This window comes from Mobula birostris, chromosome 1, assembly GCF_030028105.1.
Source record: "Mobula birostris isolate sMobBir1 chromosome 1, sMobBir1.hap1, whole genome shotgun sequence".
NCBI classification, from domain to species: domain Eukaryota; kingdom Metazoa; phylum Chordata; class Chondrichthyes; order Myliobatiformes; family Myliobatidae; genus Mobula; species Mobula birostris.
Window position 1 is genome coordinate 228,340,941 of NC_092370.1, and position 20,658 is coordinate 228,361,598.

General features: G+C 43.7%; 1 protein-coding gene across 1 annotated transcript in view; it reads right to left on the bottom strand.

Annotated features, from left to right (window-relative positions):
* The window catches only part of tshr (thyroid stimulating hormone receptor), an 83,495-nt gene that overhangs the window by 2,283 nt on the left and 60,554 nt on the right, over positions 1 to 20,658 (bottom strand). Inside the window, exons 8-9 of the mRNA XM_072273157.1 lie at positions 11,476 to 11,553; positions 9,834 to 10,022 (exon numbers count right to left, since the gene is read on the bottom strand). Coding sequence (XP_072129258.1) covers positions 9,834 to 10,022; positions 11,476 to 11,553 — 267 coding nt within the window. The remainder of the gene's footprint in view (positions 1 to 9,833; positions 10,023 to 11,475; positions 11,554 to 20,658) is intronic.

A 20,658-nucleotide genomic window follows, 5' to 3' on the forward strand; every position in this document is an offset into this window, starting at 1 on the left:
TGTTTAGACCACACGGAGTATTGCACTCATTTCTGGTCCCTTCATTATAGGAAGGATGTAGAAGTTTTAGAGAGTGTGTAAAGGAGGGTTACTTGGTGACTTGATAGAGGGTGTATAAGATCATCGGAAACATTGATAGAGTAGATAGTTAGCATCTTTTCCTCTGGGTGACAATGGCCAACAACAATGACATTTATTAAAGTTCAAAGTATATTTATTATCAAACTTATGTATACTATGTTCAATTCGTCTTCTTACAGGCAGCCACAGAAACAAAGAAACTCAATAGAACCCATTAAAAAAGACCGACAATCCACCAATGTGCAAACAAAAAGAACAAATTGTGTGCAAACAATAAAAAGTAAACAAATAACATTCAGACCTAAAGTTCATGAAAGGTGAGTGAAGGAAAGTTCAGGGGAGTTGTCAAAAGTCAGTCAGGGAATGACACAAGAGGCTGATACAACAGGGACATGGGTCTCAAAAAATGGAGAGTTATGAACTGCGAAGGAGGGAAGAGTAAGATTGATCATGCAGTAGGTTTATATTGATCGACATGACATCATGAACCATAGGGCCCGCACTGTATGGTATTGTTCTATGTTCATGGAGACATCCAGTACAGAGTCCACCCAGTGAGTCCGCTCCAATGCTCACCAACCCTACACTGATCCTATTTTCACTCCCTACGTTCCTCTCATCATTGTCCAGGTTCTTCCACTCAGCTACACACAAGGTGTAATTTATGGAGAACAATTACACCTGCCCACCGCGTGTTTTTGGGTTGAGGGAATAAACCCAGGCAGTCACAGGGAGAACGTGCACTCTCCACACAGCACCTGAGGTCAGGATCAAACCGGAGTCGCTGGAGATCTAAGGCAGCAGCTCTACTCACAGCAGGACCACGTCACCCCTCACTGTGGAGAGCATTCTGACAGGCTGCATCACTGTCTGGTATGGAGGGGCTACTGCACAGGAACAAAGGAAGCTGCAGAAGGTTGTAAATCTAATCAGCTCCATCTTGGGCATTAGCCTATAAAGTACTGAGGATATCTTTAGGGACTGGTGTCTCAGAAAGGCAGCGTCCAGTATTAAGGAGCTCCAGCACCCAGGGTATGTCCTTTTCTCACTGTTACCATCAGGTAGAAGGTACACACTCAGCAATTCAGGAACAGTTTCTTCTCCTCTGCCACCAGATTCCTAAATGGACATTGAAGCTTTGAACACTACCTTACTTTTTAAAAAAAATTAACAGTATTTCTGTTTTTGCACATTTTAAAAAATCTATTCATTATATGTAATTGATTTACTTGTTTATTTATTTTTTTCTCCTCTAGATTATGTATTGCATTGAACTGCTGCTGCTAAGTTAACAAATTTCACGTCACATGCCGGTGATAATAAATCTGATTCTGAGTGGTTGCTTCCATTGGCATGGAAACTCGTGTGTTAGCTGGTATGGTTGATGTGGTCCTCAGCAAGTCCTGAACTTCTTCCATCCTCGGTCACTGTTCCTCTGGCAGGAATTGAGAAACAATGTCCCCGGTGACCTTCCACCATTATGGAGGGTGCTGGTGACCAAGGAAGTGTTGATAAAGGGATGGTAAGGTAAAGGCGGGGTTGAGGGTGAGGGGACAACGTTGAGACCTGGGACTGGGGGCAGGGTTCCCTATACCTCTTCCACCCATCACTTTCCAGCTTCTTACTTCATCCCACTACCCCCACCCACCTTCCCCCCCTCACCTGGTCTCACCTATCACCTGCCAGCTTGTCCTCCTTCCCCTCCCCCTACCTTCTTATTCTGGCTTCTGCCCCCTTTCTGTCCAGTCCCAATGAAGGACTTTGGCCATAAATGTCAACTGTTTATTCCTCTCCACAGATGCTGCTTGACCTGCTGAGTTCTTCCAGCATTTTACGTGTGTTGCTTAAGATTTCCGGCATCTGTAGAATCTTGTGTTTAATATTAACCTCTATCCAGAATATTCTCAGCCACTGAACCTCTACAACCCTCTCGGGTAGAGTACGCCAAATGAGCAAGGCTGAGATTGATAGGAGTTTTGGACAGTAAGAGATTTGGAAGATCTTGTGATTGGTCAGAAAGATGACACTAAGGTCAGAGGTCAGCACAGATACACTACAGAGGTTCCTGTTTTTTCCAGTCTGATGGAACATGGCAGCTGGACCCTAAAAATTTCAGAAGGTATCTCAGCTGGTGAAGAGGAGGGGGAAAGGCGTGAGATATACAGGCTGGTTGAATGGCATTGCAACAATAACCTTGCCCTCATCGTCAGTAAGACAAAGGAATTGAATATGGACTTCAGGAAAGGGGAGTTGAGGTAACACACACCAGTCCTGATTGAGGGTTTAACAGTGGAAAGGGTGAGCAGATTCAAGTTCCTGGATGCCAACATCTCTATTCTGAGCTCCTATATTGATACAATTATGAAGAGCACATGTCACCTGGTTTATTTCATTAGCAGCGTGAGGAAATTTGGTATGTCAGCAAAGACTCCAGCAAATTTCTACAGATGTTCCATGGACAGGAGAGCACTCTAACTAGGTGCATCACTGTCTGGCGTGGAGAAGCCACCGCAATGCTGCACTGGATCAGAAAAAGCTGCAGAGGGATATCGACTCAGCGGGCTGTATCACAGGCACTAGCACCACCAGCATCCAGGACACCTTCATTAGCTAGTACTGTACCTCAAAAGGCTACGTCCAGCATTAAAGACCCCCACCACGTGCCCTCTTCCCATGCTGCCATCAGGATCCTGAAGACACACACTCAATGTTTTACAAACGGCTTCTTCACCTCTGCCGTCAGATCTCCGCATACATCACAAAACCATGAACACTACCTCACTATTTCAGCTCCCTTTTTTGCACTATGTATTTATCTTTATAATTCTTTTAAATTAGAATTCATTGTATATTTTATTGTACTGCTGCTGCAAATAAACAAAACTCATGACATATGTTAGTGATGGATTCTTAGAACACTATAGCACAGAAAAAGGCTTTTTGGCCCACCTACACTGTGCTGAACCATTAATCGGCCTTGTCCCATCAACCTGCAACAGTACCATAGCCCTCCGCACCTCTCTCAGCCATAGACCTATCCAAATTTCTTTTACCTGTTGAAATTGACCCCATATCCAACACTTGCACTGGCTGCTCATTCCACACTCACCACCTTTTGATTGGAAAAAGTTCCCCCTAATGTTGCCTTTAAACATTTCACCTTTCACCCTTAACATAGAAACACAGAAAACCTACAGCACAATACAGGCCCTTTGGCCCACAAAGTTGTGCCGAACATGTCCCTACCTTAGAAATTACTAGGCTTACCCGTTAGCCCTCTATTTTTCTATGCTCCATGTACCTATCCAAAAGTCTCTTAGAAGACCCTATCGTATCAGCCTCCACCACCGTTGCCAGTGCAGCCCATTCCACGCACTCACCACTCTCTGAGTAAAGAACTTACCCCTGACATCTGGGTACCTACTCCCCAGCACCTTAAACCTGCGTCCTCTTGTGGCAACCATTTCAGCCCCGGGAAAAAGCCTCTGACTATCCACACGATCAATGCCTCTCATCACCTTATACAACTCTATCAGGTCACCTCTCATCTTCTGTAACTCCAAGGAGAAAAGGCCGAGTTCACTACCTGTTTTCATAAGGCATGCTCCCCAATCCAGGCAACATTCTTGTAAATCTCCCCTGCACCCTTTCTATGGTTTCCACATCCTTCCTGTAGTGAGGTGACCAGAACTGAGCACAGCACTCCAAGTGGGGTCTGACCAGGGTCCTATATAGCTGCAACATTAAATTCAATTCCACGACTGATGAAGGCCAAAACACCGTACACCTTCTTAACCACAGAGTCAACCTGCGCAGCTGCTTTGAGCGTCCTATGGACTTGAACCCCAAGATCCCTCTGATCCTCCACACTGCCAAGAGTCTTACCATTAATACTATATTCTGCCATCATATTTGACCTACCAAAATGAACCACTTCACACTTATCTGGGTTGAACTCCATCTGCCACTTCTCAGCCCAGTTTTGCATCCTATCAATGTCCCGCTGTAACCTCTGACAGCCCTCCACACTATCCACAACACCCCCAACCTTTGTGTCATCAGCAAATTTACTAACCCATCCCTCCACTTCCTCATCCAGGTCATTTATAAAAATCATGGAGAGTAACGGTCCCAGAACAGATCCCTGAGGCACACCACTGGTCACCGACCTCCATGCAGAATATGATCTGACTACAACCACTTTGTGTGGGCAAGCCACTTCTGGATCCACAAAGCAATGTCCCCTTGGATCCCATACCTCCTTACTTTCTCAATAAGCCTTGTATGGGGTACCTTATCAAATGCCTTGCTGAAATCCATATACACTACATCTACTGTTCTTCCTTCATCAATGTGTTTAGTCACATCCTCAAAAAATTCAATCAGGATCGTAAGGCACGACCTGCCCTTGACAAAGCTATGCTGCCTATTCCTAATCATATTGTACCTCTCCAAATGTTCATAAATCCTGCCTCTCAGGATCTTTTCCATCAACTTACCAACCACTGCAGTAAGACTCACTGGTCTATTATTTCCTGGGCTATCTCTACTCCCTTTCTTAAATAAAGGAACAACATCTGCAACCCTCCAATCCTCCGGAACCTCTCCCGTCCCCATTGATGATGCAAAGATCATCGCCAGAGACTCAGCAACCATTGACCTCTAGTTGTAATCTTACCCAATCTCAGTGGAAAAAGCCTGCTTGCATTTACCCTATCTATACCCCTCAGAATATTTTGTATTCCTTGATCAAATCTCTTCTCAATCTTCTATTTTCCAAGGAATGTCTGGTTGGCTGCCAGTGACTAGTGGTGTTCCTCAGAGGTCAGTATTGGGACTGCTGCTTTTCACATTGTTTGTTAGTGATTTAGATAATGGAATTGATGGCCTTGGGGTAAAGTTTGCAGCTGATACGAAGGTAGGTGGAGGGGTAGATAGTGCTGAGGAAGCAATTCAATTGCAGCAGGACGTAGACAAACTGGAAGAATGGGCAAAGAAGTGTCAGATGGAATAAAGTGTTGGGAAATACATGATAATGCATTTTGGTAAAGGGAACAACAGTGCACACTATTATCTAAATGGGGAGAAGGTTCAAACGTCAGAGGTGCAGAGGGACTTAGGAGTCCTCATGCAAGACTTCCAGAAGGTTAATTTACAGGTTAAGTCTGTGGTAAAGAAGGGGAATGCAATATTAGTGTTTATTTCAAGGGGAATAGAATATAAAAACAAGGAGATAGTGCTGAGCCTTTATAACACACTAGTCAGGTCACACTTGAGAGTATTGTCAACAGTCTTGGGCCCCATATCTCAGAAAGGATGTGTTGTCATTGCAGAGAATCCAGAGGAAGTTCATGAGGATGATTCTGGGAATGAAGGGGTTAACATATGAGCAGTGTTTGGCAGCTATGGGCCTGTACTCACTGGAATTTAGAAGAATGCGGGGGATCTCATTGAAACTTACCGAATATTGAAAGGACTAGACAGTGTGGATGTGGAAAGGATGTTTCCTATGGTGAGGGATCCAGAACTGGAGGCCACAGCTTCAAAATTGAGGGGCGACCCTTTAGAACAGAGGTAAGGAGGAATTTTTTTAACCAAAGAGTAGTAAATCTGTGGAATGCTTTGCCACAGACTGTGATGGAGGCCAAGTTTGTGCGTATACCGTACTTAAGGTGGAAGTTGATCATTTCCTGATCGGTCAGGGCATCAAAGATTATGGTGAGAAGGCAATTGTATGGGGTTGAGTGGGATCCGGGATCAGCCATGATGGAATGGCAGAGCAGACTCAATGGGCTGAATGGCCTAATCCTGCTCCTATGTGTTATCAACTCGGGTCCTCCAGTCCCTGCAAAACCCTTGCAAGTTTTCTCTGTACTTTTTAAATCTTTCTTACATCTTTCCTGTAGGTAGGTGACCAAAACTGGACACAATACTCCAGATTAGGCCTCACCAATGTCTTATACAATTTCACCATAACATCCTGACTCCAGTACTCAATACATTTATTTATAAAGGCCAATGTGCCAAATGCTGCCTTCACCACCCTATCTACCTACGATGCCACTTTCAAGCAATTATGGATTTGTACTCCCAGATCCCTCTGTTGTACTGCACTCCTCAGTGTCCTAACGCTAACCATGTAAGACCTAATCCGATTGGTCCTCCCAAAGTGCAACACCTCACACTTAACTCTTTAAATTCCATCTGTCACTTTTTGTCCTATTGTTCCAGCTGTTCTAGATCTCACTGCAAACTTTAATAGTCTTCCTCACTGGCCACTACACCTCCAATCTTTGTGTCATCCACACATTTGCTGATCCAGTTTATTTTAGATTATGAAGACACGTAGTCCCCTTTTGTCATCATCTAGTAATGCATGCATTAAGAAATTATACATTATTTCCTATGCTGTGATATCACAAAACACAGGACAAAGCAAGGCTGAAAAACTGACAAAACCACATAACTATACATATCGTTACAAACAGTGTAACAATACCATAACTTGATGAAGAAAGTCCGTGAGCACAGTAAAGTTCAAAGTTTCTCAAATATCCCACATCTCACGCAGACAGGAGAAGGAAGAAAAACTCTCCCTGCCATGCCGACCACAATCCGACACTGAGTCATCCGAAAACGACAGCAAGTACTGAACGGCATCTCTGCCGAACGATTCAACTTCCTTCTCGGTCGCCAAAAGCAGGCAAGGCCGGGGATTTTGAGGCCTACCCTCCAGATCATTGAGATAGACAACAAACAACAGACCCAGCACTGATCACTGTGACACACCACGAGTCACAGACCTCCAGTCAGAGAGGCAATGCTCTACTACCACTCTCTGGCTTCTCCCACAAAGCGAATGTCTAATCAATTTACCACCTCGTCTTGAAAGCCAAGCGACTGAACCTTCTTGACCAACCTCCCATGTGGGACTGCCTTGCCTTCATCAGCCTTCATACTAACTTCCTCGAAAAACTCTGTAAGATTGGTTAGACACGACTTACCATGTCACTGAGCTGAGCTATGCTGACTATCCCTAATCAGTCCCTGTCTATACAAATACTTAAATAACCAGTCCCTTAGAATACCTTCCCATAACTTTCTCACTACTGATGTCAGGGTCACCAGCCTATAATTTCCTGGCTTATTCTTAGAGCCTTTCTTAAACAACAGAACAACATTAGCTATCCTCCAATCCTCCGGCACCTCACCCCTGGCTAAGGATGCTTTAAACATCTCTGCTGGGGCCACTGCAATTTCCCCAGTTGCCTCCACAGGGTCCGAGGGGAACACCATGTCATGCTCCGGGGATTTATCCACTGTAATTTGCCTTAAGACAGCAAACACCTCCTTCTCTGTAATCTGTACAGGGTCCATTGCCTCATGCCTTTCACCTGCAAGTCCGTCTCCCGAGTAAAAACAGATGCAAAAAATCCACTTAAGATCTTCCCCATCTCTTTCTGCTCACTTGATGCAAAGTGTTCCTTTACACAAACTTCTGTCACGTGCCCTGTCTCATTCCCTAATAGGAGATCAAGTATCGTACTCTCTCTAGTCGAGACTTCTATGCACTGATTAAGGAAACCTTCCTGAAGACATTTGACAAACTCTCTTCCATCCAGTTCTTTTACAGCATGGGAATCTCAGTCAATATATGGAAAGTTAAAATCACCTACTGTCATAACCTTATGTTTCTTGTAACAATCTGCCATTTCTCTACAAACGTGCTCCTCTAAATCCCATGGATTGCTGGGTGGTCTATAATTAGCCCCATTAATGTGGACACACCTTTCTTATTCCTCAGTTCGACTTATAATACCTCACTAGATGAATTCTCCAGTCTGTCTGTGATATTTTCTCTGACTAGTAATGCCACAATTCCCCCTTTAATCCCTCCTGTTCTATCACATCTAAAACAACAGAACCCTGGAGCTGCCATCTTGCCCCTCCTGCAACCAAGACTCACTAAAGGCTATAATGTCATAATTCCATGTGCTAATCCATGCCCTAAGCTCATCTGACATTCCTACAATACTCCTTACATTGAAATATACGCAACTCAGAACATTAGTCCTTCCATGCTCAACCTTTTGACTAGCAGCCACATATGTAGGCTTGACAACAGCTTTCTCCACAACCACTCCACTATCTATTCTGGCACTCTGGTCCCCATCACCCTGCACCCATGCAGCTCTAGTTTAAACCCAACACCCCACCCATGCAGCACCAGCAAACCTCCCCACTAGGACACTGGTCCCCCTCCAGATGCAAGCCATCCCATCTATGCAAGGCCCACCTTCCCTGGATGAGAGCCCAATGATCCAAAAACCTGAAGCCCTCCCTCCTGCACCAACTCCTGAGCCATGTGTTAAACTGTATAATCTTCCTATCTCTGTTGTCACTAGCACGTCGCACGGGTAGCAATCCTAAGATTACAACCCTGGCGATCCTGTCCTTCAACTTAGCACCGAATTCCTGAACTCACTTTCCAGTATCTCCTCACCTTCCCACCCACGTCTTTGCTATCGACATGGACCATGACCTTGGTTGTTCACCTTCCCACTTAAGATTGTGGTGGACTTGATCCGAGAAATCCCTGACCCTGGCACCCGGAGGCAACATGCCATCCGGCAATCTTGTTCTCGTTCACAGAACCTCCTTTCTGTTCCTCTAACCAATGAACCCCCTGTCACTATAGTTCATCTCTTCTCCTCCTTCTCTTCTGAACTGCACAGCCAGACTCAGTGCCAGAGACCTGAACGCTAGGCTGGCTGGTGGCGCAATGGCATCAGCGCCGGACTCTGGAGCGAAGGCTCCCGAGTTCAAATCCAAGTTGGGCCATCCCCCCCTGAGCACGCTTTCCATCCGTGCCGGGTTGAGCGTCAAGCTAGCCACTCGGCCTCGTTAGAGAAAAAGGGTCCAGTCAGGAACCATATTGTGACCCGGTTAGTCCAAAAGGAGGCCAATCCTGACACCACGTGCCCGACAAGAATGGCTGACTGTCTTGTGCGACATGCTAAAAAAAACCTGAACTTTCATCTACCAAGTTCCCCCCACCACCCCCACGGTATCCAAATCAGTTGTTGAGGGGAACAATCACAGCAATGGCAGCCAACCCCTTTACCTGTCCTCTCTATCAATCCCTCAGCCTTCCAGATGATCTGGAGTTCACCTAGCTCCAGTTCCAGCTTTTTAACGTGGTTTGTTAGATGCACTTCTTACAGGGACAATGCAGGCCTCCCTCCCTTCCCAAATCCCTCAGGGGCAGCATTCCACTGACCTGGCATCCCAACTGCTCTAGATGTGCGATAAGAAAAAATAAATAACAAAAGAAAATCTACCTATGGCCTACGCCTCTTCTCACTGAAGCCTCGATGAGCCAAAGCACTCACACAATGACCTCTCCGTTTAAATCTAACTTCTTTTTACTGGACCTTGCCAAGTGCCTAATGTCTCCCCAGGCATGCAAAATGTGCTGACTGCCTTCTCCCTCACTTCTCTTAAACTCTCTCGCTTTATGCAATCCGATCATTCCTCAGGTCTACGACACGCAAATTGTGCCAACCGTCCTGCTCACTTTCTTCAAACTCTCTCTCCCTCTACACAACTCAATGATTGCTCGGGCGCTCAGAATGATGATAAAGCTGATTCTGATTCTGAAAAGCTCCTTGATGACAACTCACTGGTAAATTTTGGTGTCCACCATCCCATCCCTCTCCCTGGCCAGCCCTTTCCCAGGAGCTCACACTCACCCCTTGTTTTTCTTCCAGTTTTTAAAGGCGCAGCAGTGGCTTGGGTACGTGAGGTCGGCTCTCGTCAGGTGCAGGAACGTCTTCAGAGGAGGCAGCTTCTTCAGGGTCCAAGTGTTCTTGGCCATCAGTTCTTTCAGTGGCTCCAGCCCTTTGGAAGGGAGGGAGTGCACACTGGTCTGGGACACATCCCTGGAGCAAGGTGATGGTGGGGGAGGAACAGTGGGGGGAAAAAGTCTTCCATCAGACGCAGAAAGCTGAAAGCACGTACCCCAAGGACAGCTTTTATACGACTGTTGCCTGTAACAGCAACACGTCATTCTGCGTTCTGTTATTGCTTTACCTTGTACCACCTCATAATTCAAGATTCAAGATTGTTTACTGAGATTCCTCGGTGTAAACATCACCAATAGCTTGTCTTAGTCTTGCTACGTGCAAGAAATCACACTATGTCCTCGAAATCACACTATTTCCTCAGAAAGGTAAGGAAATTTGGCGTGAACCTGATGATCTTACAGATACACCCCAGAAAGCATCCTGTCCGGATGCATCATAGCTTGGTATGGCAACTGCTCTGCCCGAGATCTCATGAAATTATGAGTTAGGAACAAAAACCACCCTCCCTGCCACTGACTGTCTACTCTTCCTACTGCCACAGGAAATCAGCCAGAGTAGTCAAGGACCTCTCCCACTTGCTCCTTATTGTCTGCCTGTACTACACTTTCTCTGGAACACTTCAATCTGCATTGTTATTAACTTTCCTGTTGTACTACCTCTGAGTACGTGATCTATCCGGTCAAGATGGCGCCAAACTGCAGCTTCCACAGAGACCACAGCTCAAACTTGTTTTTTTTAAAAGTTCTGGGGACAGAGAAGTGAGTTAGGGGTCAGGTTGGGATGTAGGGACAGTGATGTGGGGGTATTAGAGGTCAGATTAAGTTTAGGAACAGGGATGTGGAGGAGCTAGAGATCTAGGCCTCAGCTCTGAACTTGGAGACCAGCAACGTGAAGGGGGATGAAGGATCCGTGAATCCGTGAACTTGGGTGACCCAAGTTGGTGGTTCTCTGGGTCGTACATCCACATGAGCAGGAGACACGAGGGCTGGTCAGACGGCAAGCCCGGAGCTCCCTGTCCCATCACTTGCTAGTCCTGGGGTCAATACCAAAGATCAAAGGTCAATCAGAAGTCTGGAACTTGACAACTGCTGGCCAAAGCCAGGAGACGGGAGGCCTGCCCGGGGATTGGAGGACTGTCGTCGTGTGTGAATGGGTGGGAGGAAGGAAAGGGGTTTGTTTTGCTGCTGTCGTGTTCTGCATTGTTCTGCTGAGCACAGTGGGGATGCTGTTGACACCTGAATATATGGTGACAGTAGTGGGCTGCCCCCAGCACACCCTTAAATGTGCTTGCTGTTAACACAAATGACTTATTTCACTGTATGTTTCGACATACAGGTGGTAAATAAATCTAAATTTCTATCTGGATGGCAAGCAAAACAAGGTTTTTCCTGACAATAATAAATCTATCAAAGATCCAAAGACTTGAGTGTCCCTATTCCATCCTCTATATCTCTTGTAGGCATCTGCCCCAAAACGTGGGAATCTTACACCAAAATCCCCATCCGCCCAGTAAATGCCAGCTACTTACAGCAGGGTGGGTCCACTCAAGACCCCTGCAAAGACATCCTCGCTGAAAGATGATAAGAGTTTATTCTTGTGCAGGTATCTGTAAAAGACAAGATTCAAGCAGATCTGTAAAAGACAAGATTCAAGCAGATCCTGACACTTCACAACCAGAGGTGGAAACATCTAGACTCCCAAGATATTTTACTTGGCGTAAATGATTGCAAGAGTATCACCCCTTGATCAAGGCCGTTAATCAGGTCCTGACACCTGCTATTTGGAGATGGGTAGCCAAAATAAGGGGACACAAGAGACTGCACTTGCTGGAATCTGGAGCAACAAACTAGAGGAAGTAACAAAGAACACTACAGTACACTAAAGGCCTTTTGACCCACGATGTTGTGCTGACCTTTCAACCAACTCCAAGATCAATCTACCCTCTTACATAGCTCTTCATTTTTCTATCATCCATGTGCCTAACTAAGAGTCTATGCCTCTGGCACCATCTGTGGCAGGACAGTTCCATGCATTCTCCACTCTCTGTGTAAAAAACATATCTCTGACATCCCGCCTATACTTTGCTTCCAAACATCTTAAAATTATGCCCCCCTTGTGTTAGCCATTTCCACCCTGGGGGAGAAAAAAATCTTTGACAGACTACTCACGCTAAGGGTCTCATCTTAAGACCATAGGATATAGCAGCAGAATTAGGCCATTTGGTCCACCAATTCTGCTCTGCCATTTCATCATGGCTGATCCAATTTTCCTCTCAGCCCGTCCCCCAGTATCCCTTCATGCCCTGACTAATTAAGAACCTATCAACCTCTGCCTTAAATACAGTTAATAACTTGCTTCCACAGCTGCCTGTGGCAAAGAATTCCACAAATTCACCACTCTCTGGTTAAAGAAATTCCTCCTCATCTCCCTTCCAAAAGAATCTCTTGATTCTGAGGCTGTGTCCTCTGGTCTTAGACACCTCACCATAGGAAACACCCTCTCCACATCCACTCTATCAAGATCTTTAACCATTCGATAGCTTTCAATTAGGTCATCCCTCATTCTTCTGAATCCCAGTGAATACAGGCCCAGAGCTAACAAACACCCTTCATATGACAAGCCGTTAAAGCCTGGAATCATTTTTGTGAACCTCCTTTGAACCCTCTCCAGTTTCAGCACATCCTTTCAAAGATGAGGGCCCAAACCTGCTCACAATACTCCCAGTGAGGCCTCACCAGTGCTTTATAAAGTCTCAACATTACGTCCTTGCTCTTCTATTCTAGTCCTCTTGAAATGAACGCTAACATTGCATTTGCCTTCCTTACCACAGATTCAACCTGTAAATGAACCTTAAAGGAATCCTGCACAAGGACTTCCAAGTCCCTTTACATCTCAGTTTTTTGTATTTTCTCTCCATTTAGAAAATAGTCATCCTTTTCATTTCTTCTACCAAGGTGCAAATCTTCTGCAAATCCAAGTACACAACATCAACCTATTCTCCTTTGTCTATCCTGCTTTTTACATCTTCAAAGAATTCCAACAGGTTTGTCAGGCAAAATTTTCTCTTAAGGAAACCATGCTACTATGGCCTATTTTATCATGTGCCTCCAAGTATCCCCGAAACCACATCCTTAACAATCAACTCCAACATCCTCCCAACCACTGAGGTCAGACTATCTGGCCTATAATTTCCTTTCTTCTCCCTTCTTGATGGGTGAAATGACATTTGCAACTTTCCTGTCTTCCAGAATTTAATGATTCTTGAAAGATCATTATTAATGCCTCCACAAACTCTGCAGCCACCTCTTCTAGAACCCTGGGGCGTACACCATCTGCTCCAGGTAACTTACCCACCTTCAGGCCTTTCAGTTTCCCAAGTTATGGCGACTTCACACACTTCATGACCTCTAACACCTGGAACCTCATGACCTCTGACTACTGCTAGTGTCTTCCACAGGGAAGACTGATGCAAAATACTTACTCAGTTCGTCTGCCATTTCCTTGTCCTCTATTATTACCTTTCCGGCATAGTTTTCCAGTGGTCCAATATTCACTCTCATCTCTCTTTTATGTATCTGAAGAAACTTTTCGTACCCTCTTTGATATTATTAGCTAGCTTACTTTCATTATTACATCTTTACCTTCTTAAATTATTTTTTATTCCTTCTGTTGGTATTTGAAAGCTTCCCAATCCCCTAACTTCCCTCTAATTTCTGTTCTATTATATGTCCTCTCTTTGGCTTTTATGTTGACTCTGAACCCCTAGTTTATCACCTCTGTTAAATCACCTCTCATCCTCCTTCGCTTCAAGGAGAAAAACCCCAGCTCACTCAGCCTTTCGTAATAAGACATGCTCTCTAATCCAGGCAGCAGCCTGATAAATCTCCTCTGTACCACCTCTAAAGCTCCCACATACTTCCTATAGTGAAGGACCAGAACTGAACACAATACTCCAAGAGTGGTCTAACCAGGGCTTTATGGAGCTGCAACATTACCTCACGACTCTTGAACTCAGTCCCCTGACTAATGAAGGCCAATATACCTTCTTAACAACCCTATGAGCGTGTGCAACACCCTTGAGGGATCAATGGATTCCGGCGGCCCAACCAGCGGCAGGAGCAGGGCACAGCGACGAGGATTTGCGAGGGTTGGTGACGCTTATTTAAAAGTACAGAAGGGACAAGCTGGGTGGCCGTTGTTGGGAGTGGGCCAGTGGTGAGAGTAGGAATGTCAGGCATTGGCCCTGGGTAAGTTTCTGTTAAGGTTCCAATATTTTTTCTCTTTAACTGTACCTAGTGTAGTAACTGGCTGTTTTTGCATTCTCCATGCCGGATGTGGGATCCCGAGAGACCCAGAATCCCCCAGGGAACTACATCTGGGTGAAGTGCATCCAGCTGCAGCTGCTTGAAGACCGTGTTAGGGATCTGGAGCAGCAGCTGGATGACCTTCGGCTTGTATGGGAGAGAGAGGAGATAATTGATCAAAGTTACAGGAAAGCAGTCCTGCAGAAGGCAAGTAGCTGGGTGACTGTCAGGAGAAATGGAAATGTAAATAGGCAAATAGCGTAGAGCATCCCTGTGGCTATTCCTCTCAATAATAAGTATACCGTTTTGGATACAGTTGTGGAGGATGACCTCCCAAGGGAATGCCACCGAGACCAGGTTACTGTGCTGAGCAGGGGGCCCATGGTGCAGAAGGGAAAGAGGAAGGAGAGGGCAGTGGCAGTAATAGGGGACTCAATAGTCAGAGGAACAGATAGGAGATTCTGTGGACGTGAATGGGACACCTGAAAGTTATGTTGCCTCTGCACACATCACCAGTTCATCCAAGGTCGTCATCACATCCTTAACTTCAGAATACTGACACTAATTCATTAAATGAAGTAATGATAGGCGATTTATTCTTATCTCCTTATTGCTGTACTTCTTCCTCGATTCCACGTTGCAGCACTATCCTCCCATTTCTGTTCTGAGTTTCCCCTACATGTTCTTTACTGTTAGACTAGGTCTAGCAATCAAATATTCGATTTCAGAATTTCTTCCCTGTTCTGTTTGCTAATTTATGATATTATGAAAGCTGCTTGAAACAGTAATTCTGGTTTGAAAGGGTGGTTAAAGAAGCCACATTTGTCAAACTGAAAAACCTATATGATACAACTTATCAGCTACTTTCAACACAGTTATGGTTAATGTTTATGCTAATTCTTAAAAAAGATAAGGATCCTATTGAATGTGCATCTTACAGGCCTATATCTTTGCTGAATGTGAATTCTAGTTTTTCAGGTTATAAACTGAATCTTAGCAAGAGTGAACTTTTTCCATTAAATATGCAGACTCCCATTTATAGATGTTCATCATTTAGACTGATTACTATTATCTGGGGGTTAAAATTGCTAACAGGCATAAGGAATTATTCAAGCTCAATTTTTTTACTGTTAATTAGTCAGGTTAAACAATTGCTTACTAAATGGTCCCCATTGTCTCTATCACTGATTGGCCGAATCAATGCTATTAAAATTACTATTCTACCTAAATTTTTATATCTATTTCAAGCGGTACCAATTTTTATTCCGAAATCTTTTTCAGATACTATTGATTCTAAAATTTCCTCTTATATATGGCACAATAAAAATCCTAGGTTAAGTAAAAAAATATTTACAGAAGTCCAAGAAAGGTGGTGGTTTAGCACTGCCAAATTTAAGATTCTATTATTGGGCAATTAATATTCGATATTTAATATTCTGGACACAAGATTGGAATATAATTCCAAGTCCACAATGGGTCAACCTCGAAAGTCACTCTGTACAAGGGTTTTCATTAGTTTCTATTTTAGGATCTTCACTGCCCTTTGTGTTTTCTAAATTGAAAAAAACAAATGGTTAATCCAATAATTAAACATACATTACAAATATGGTTCCAATTTTGTAAATTTTTTGGCCTGAATAAATTTATATTATCAAGCCCTATTATATCTAATTTTTTTCCAACCCTGTCATGGATCAAGCCTTTTTGATATGGAAAATGAAGGGTATAACATGTTTCCCTGATTTATTTTTGAATAACTGTTTCATGTCTTTTGAACAGTTGTCTAATAAATATAACTTGTCCAGATCCCATTTTTTTTTTTAGATATTTACAAATAAGAAACTTTTTAAATACCATGCTACCTACATTTCCGATTTCATACCTAACTGATATCACGGAAAAAATTTTAGGCTTAAATCCTTATCAGAAGGGATTAATAGCAACTATTTATGATATAATTATGAAAATACAGCCAGGTATATCTGATAAAATTAAAAATGAATGGGAAAGGGAACTTCAACTTCACTTACCTATAGAGAAATGGGAGAAAATTTTTCAATTAGTTAGCTCTTCCTCTAAATGTGCTAAACATACGCTGATACAACTTAAGGTAGTGCATAGGGCCCACATGCCTAAAGATAAACTAGCTCATTTTTACTCCCATGTAAATCCTATTTGTGACAGATGTCACTCTGAGGTGGCTTCTTTGACTCATACATTCTGGACCTGCCCTCTCTTGGAAAAATTTTGGAAAGATATCTTTGTGGATAATGAGGTAGGTTTTCAAAGCTTGCAGAGAGATTTGGGCCAGTTAGAAGAGTGGGATGAAAGATGGCAGATGGAGTTTAATGCTGGTAAGTGTGAGGTGCTACATTTTGGTAGGACTAATCAAAATAGGACATACATGGTAAATGGTAGGGCATTGAGGAATGCAGTAGAACAGAGGGATCTAGGAATAATGGTGCATAGTTCCCTGAAGGTGGAATCTCATGTGGATAGGGTGGTGAAGAAAGCTTTTAGTATGCTGGTCTTTATAAATCAGAGCATTGAGTATAGGAGTTGGGATGTAATGTTAAAATTGTACAAGGCATTGGTAAGGCCAGATTTGGAGTATTGTGTACAGTTCTGGTCACCAAATTATAGGAAGGATGTCAACAAAATAGAGAGAGTACGGAAAAAATTTACTAGAATGTTACCTGGGTTTCAGCACCTAAGTTACAGAGAAAGGTTGTACAAGTTAGGTCTTTATTCTTTGGAGCGTAGAAGGTTGAGGGGGGACTTGATAGAGGTATTTAAAATTATGAGGGGGATAGATAGAGTTGACGTGGATAGGCTTTTTCCACTGAGAGTAGGGGAGATTCAAACAAGAGGACATGAGTTGAGAGTTAAGAGGAAAAAGTTTAGGGGTAACACAAGGGGGAACTTCTTTACTCAGAGAGTGGTAGCTGTGTGGAACGAGCTTCCAGCAGAAATGGTTGAGGCAGGTTCGATTTTGTCATTTAAAGAAAAATTGGATAGGTATATGGACAGGAAAGGAATGGAGGGTTATGGGCTGAGTGCAGGTCAGTGGGACTAGGTGAGAGTAAGAGTTCGGCACGGACTAGAAGGGCTGAGATGGCCTGTTTCCGTGCTGTAATTGTTATATGCTTATGTCATTTCAACAGTTTTGCGTTTTGATTTACAACTCCATCCCATTATGGCAATTTTTGGTTTGCCAATGATGGAACATAACTCTTTATCCTCTTCAGCCTGTCATATGATCGCATTTGTTACATTAATGGCCAGAAGATCCATTTTATTGAATTGGAAAGAGACCAATCCTCCTACTATATTTCAATGGTTTTCTCACACCATATCATGTTTAAATTTAAAAAAAATCAGAAGTATCATTTTTGATCCTTCGGTTAAAATTGGAGAGACTTGGAAGCCATTTATTCAACATTTTCATGTGATGTAGCTTGACCTTTTCCGAATCCTTTTTATTAACTTAGAATATATGAGTAGAGGAGTGGAGCTGACAACATTAATGAATGTATTCGATCTAATATATTGGTTCAGCCATGTGTTGTTCAGTTTGTTTTTTGGGGTCTCTCTTTGTGATATCCTTTTCTCTTTATTTCTTTTCTCTTCGTGGTTAATTATATTAAGAGTCTGGAAGTCTATTACACTTGTACTGTTTGCAGTTTCTCTTGTATACGTTTAATACCAATAATGTAATTCCAATCTCTTTATATCACCATTGTTATTATGTTTATGAACTTGAAAACTAATAAAAAGATTAAAAAAGAAAGAAAGAGAACACAGTGCTAACATCTCTAGCCCGGTACCTCCACAACAGTTCACACCTCCATTCATGCAAAGGAAGACCAATGAGCTCTCATTATCTCGATGCCTCTTAACAACTCTCATGTGATTGGTACACCTTTAAACAACTCAGAATTTATAAACCAGAAGACTACCCACCACGGATCAGTCCTGAAGAAGCTTCTCAGATGAGTGGTGAATCATAGAAACATAGAAAACCTACAGCACAATACAGGCCTTTTGGCCCACAAAGTTGCGCTGAACATGTCCCTACTTTAGAAATTACTAGGCTTACCCACAGCCCTCTATTTTTCTAAGCTCCATGTACCTATCCAAAAGTCTCTTAAAAGACCCTATCGTATCCGCCTCCACCACCGTTGCCGGCAGCCCATTCCACGCACTCACCACTCTCTGTGTAAAAAGCTTACCCCTGACATCTCCTCTGTACCTACTCCCAAGCACCTTAAACCTGTGTCCTCTTGTAGCAACCATTTCAGCCCTGGGAAAAAGCCTCTGACTATCCACACGATCAATGCCTCTCTTCATCTTATACACAGCAAGTCCAGTTGCCTTAGAACATAAAACATAGAACATAGAAAATTTAGTTCAAATTAGCTCTTTGGCCCACAACATTGTGCCGACCATGTGTAACCTACTCTAGAAACTGCCTAGAATTTCCCTACTGCATTGCCCGCTAGTTTTCTAAGCTCCATGTACCTATCTAAGAGTCTCTTAAAACATCTGATTGTATCCGCCTCTACCACCTTTACTGTCAGTGCATTCCACGCACCCACCACTCTCTGTGTGAAAAATTTGCCACTTGTACCTACTTACAAGCACCTTAAAACTATGTCCACTCGTGTTAGCCATTTCAGCCCTGGGAAAAAGCCTCTGGCTATGCACACGATCAATGCCTCTCAACATCTTATACACCCATCAGGTCACCTCTCATCCTCCTCCACTCCAAGGAGGGAAAAGGCCAAATTCACTCAGACTATTCTCATAAGGCATACTCTCCAATCCAGGTAACATCCTTGTAAATCTCCTCTGCACTCTCTCTCTAGGACAAGAGGGCATGATTGAAGGACGTCCATTTAGAACTGAGATGCTGAGAAATTACTTTAGTCAGAGGGTGGTAAATCTGTGGAATTTGTTGCCACGAGCGGCTATGGAGGCCAAGCAATTGGGTGTATTTTAGCTTCTTGATTAGCCAGGGCATCTAAGGGTATTAGGGTGAAGGCAGGGGAGTGGGAATGACTGGAAGAATTGGATCAGCCGATGACTGAATGGCAGAGCAGACTTGATGGGCCAAATGGCCTACTTCTGCTCCTATATCGTATGGTCTCCCAGGTGCCATGGTCAGAGATGTCTCGGATCACGTCCACAGCATTCTGGAGAGGGAGAGCAGCCAGTTGTCTAGGCACATATTAGTAACAATGACATAGGAAGGAAAAACAAAGAGGTCCTGAAAAGAGTATTTACAGAGCTAGGTAGAAAGCTGAGAAGCAGGATGTCCAGGGTAGTAATTTCTGGATAGCCGCCTGTACCATGTGCCAGTGTGGTAGAAACAGAATGATATGGCAGATTAATGTGTGGCTGAGAAGCTGGTGCAGGGGGCAGGGCTTCAGGTTCTTGGATTTGAAATGTTGGCTGTTGTAAATCTAGTCAAGAAGAAAAGAAGAGCTTACGAAAGGTTCAAAAAACTAGGTAATGATAGAGATCCAGAAGATTATAAGGCTAGTAGGAAGAACTTGAGAAAGAAATTAGGAGAGCCAGAAGGAGCCACGAGAAGGCTTGGCGGACAGGATTACGGACAACCCCAAGGCATTCTACAATTATGTGAAGAGCAAGAGGACAAGACATGAGAGAATAGGACCAATCAAGTGTGACAGTGGAAAAGTGTGTATGGAACCGGAGGAGTTAGCAGAAGTACTTAATGAGTACTTTGCTTCAGTATTCACTACGCAAAAGGATCTTAGCAATTGTAGGGATGACCTATAGCGGACTGAAAAGCTTGAGCATGTAGGTATTAAGAAAGAGAATGTGCAGGAGCTTTTGGAAAGCATCAAGTTGGATAAGTCACTGGGACCAGATGAGATACACCCCAGGCTACTGTGGGAGGCGAGGTAGGAAATTGCTGATTCTCTGGCAATGATCTTTGCATCTTCAATGGGGACGGGAGAGGTTCCGGAGGATTGGAGGGTTGCTGATGTTGTCCCTTATTCAAGAAAGGGAGTAGAGATAGCCCAGGAAATTAAAGACCAGTGAGTCTTACTTCAGTGGTTGGTAAGTTGATGGAGAAGATCCTGAGAGGCAGGATTTATGAACATTTGGTGAGCTATAATATGATTAGGAATAGTCAGCATGGCTTTGTGAAAGGCAGGTCGTGCCTTATGAGCCTGATTGAATTTTTTGAGGATGTGACTAAACACATTGATGAAGGAAGAGCAGTAGATGTAGTGTATATGGATTTTAGCAAGGCATTTGATAAGGTACCCCATGCAAGGCTTATTGAGAAAGTAAAGAGTCATGGGATCTAAGGGGACATTGCTTTGTGGATCTAGAACTGGCTTGCCCACAGAAAGCAAAGAGTGGTTGTAGAC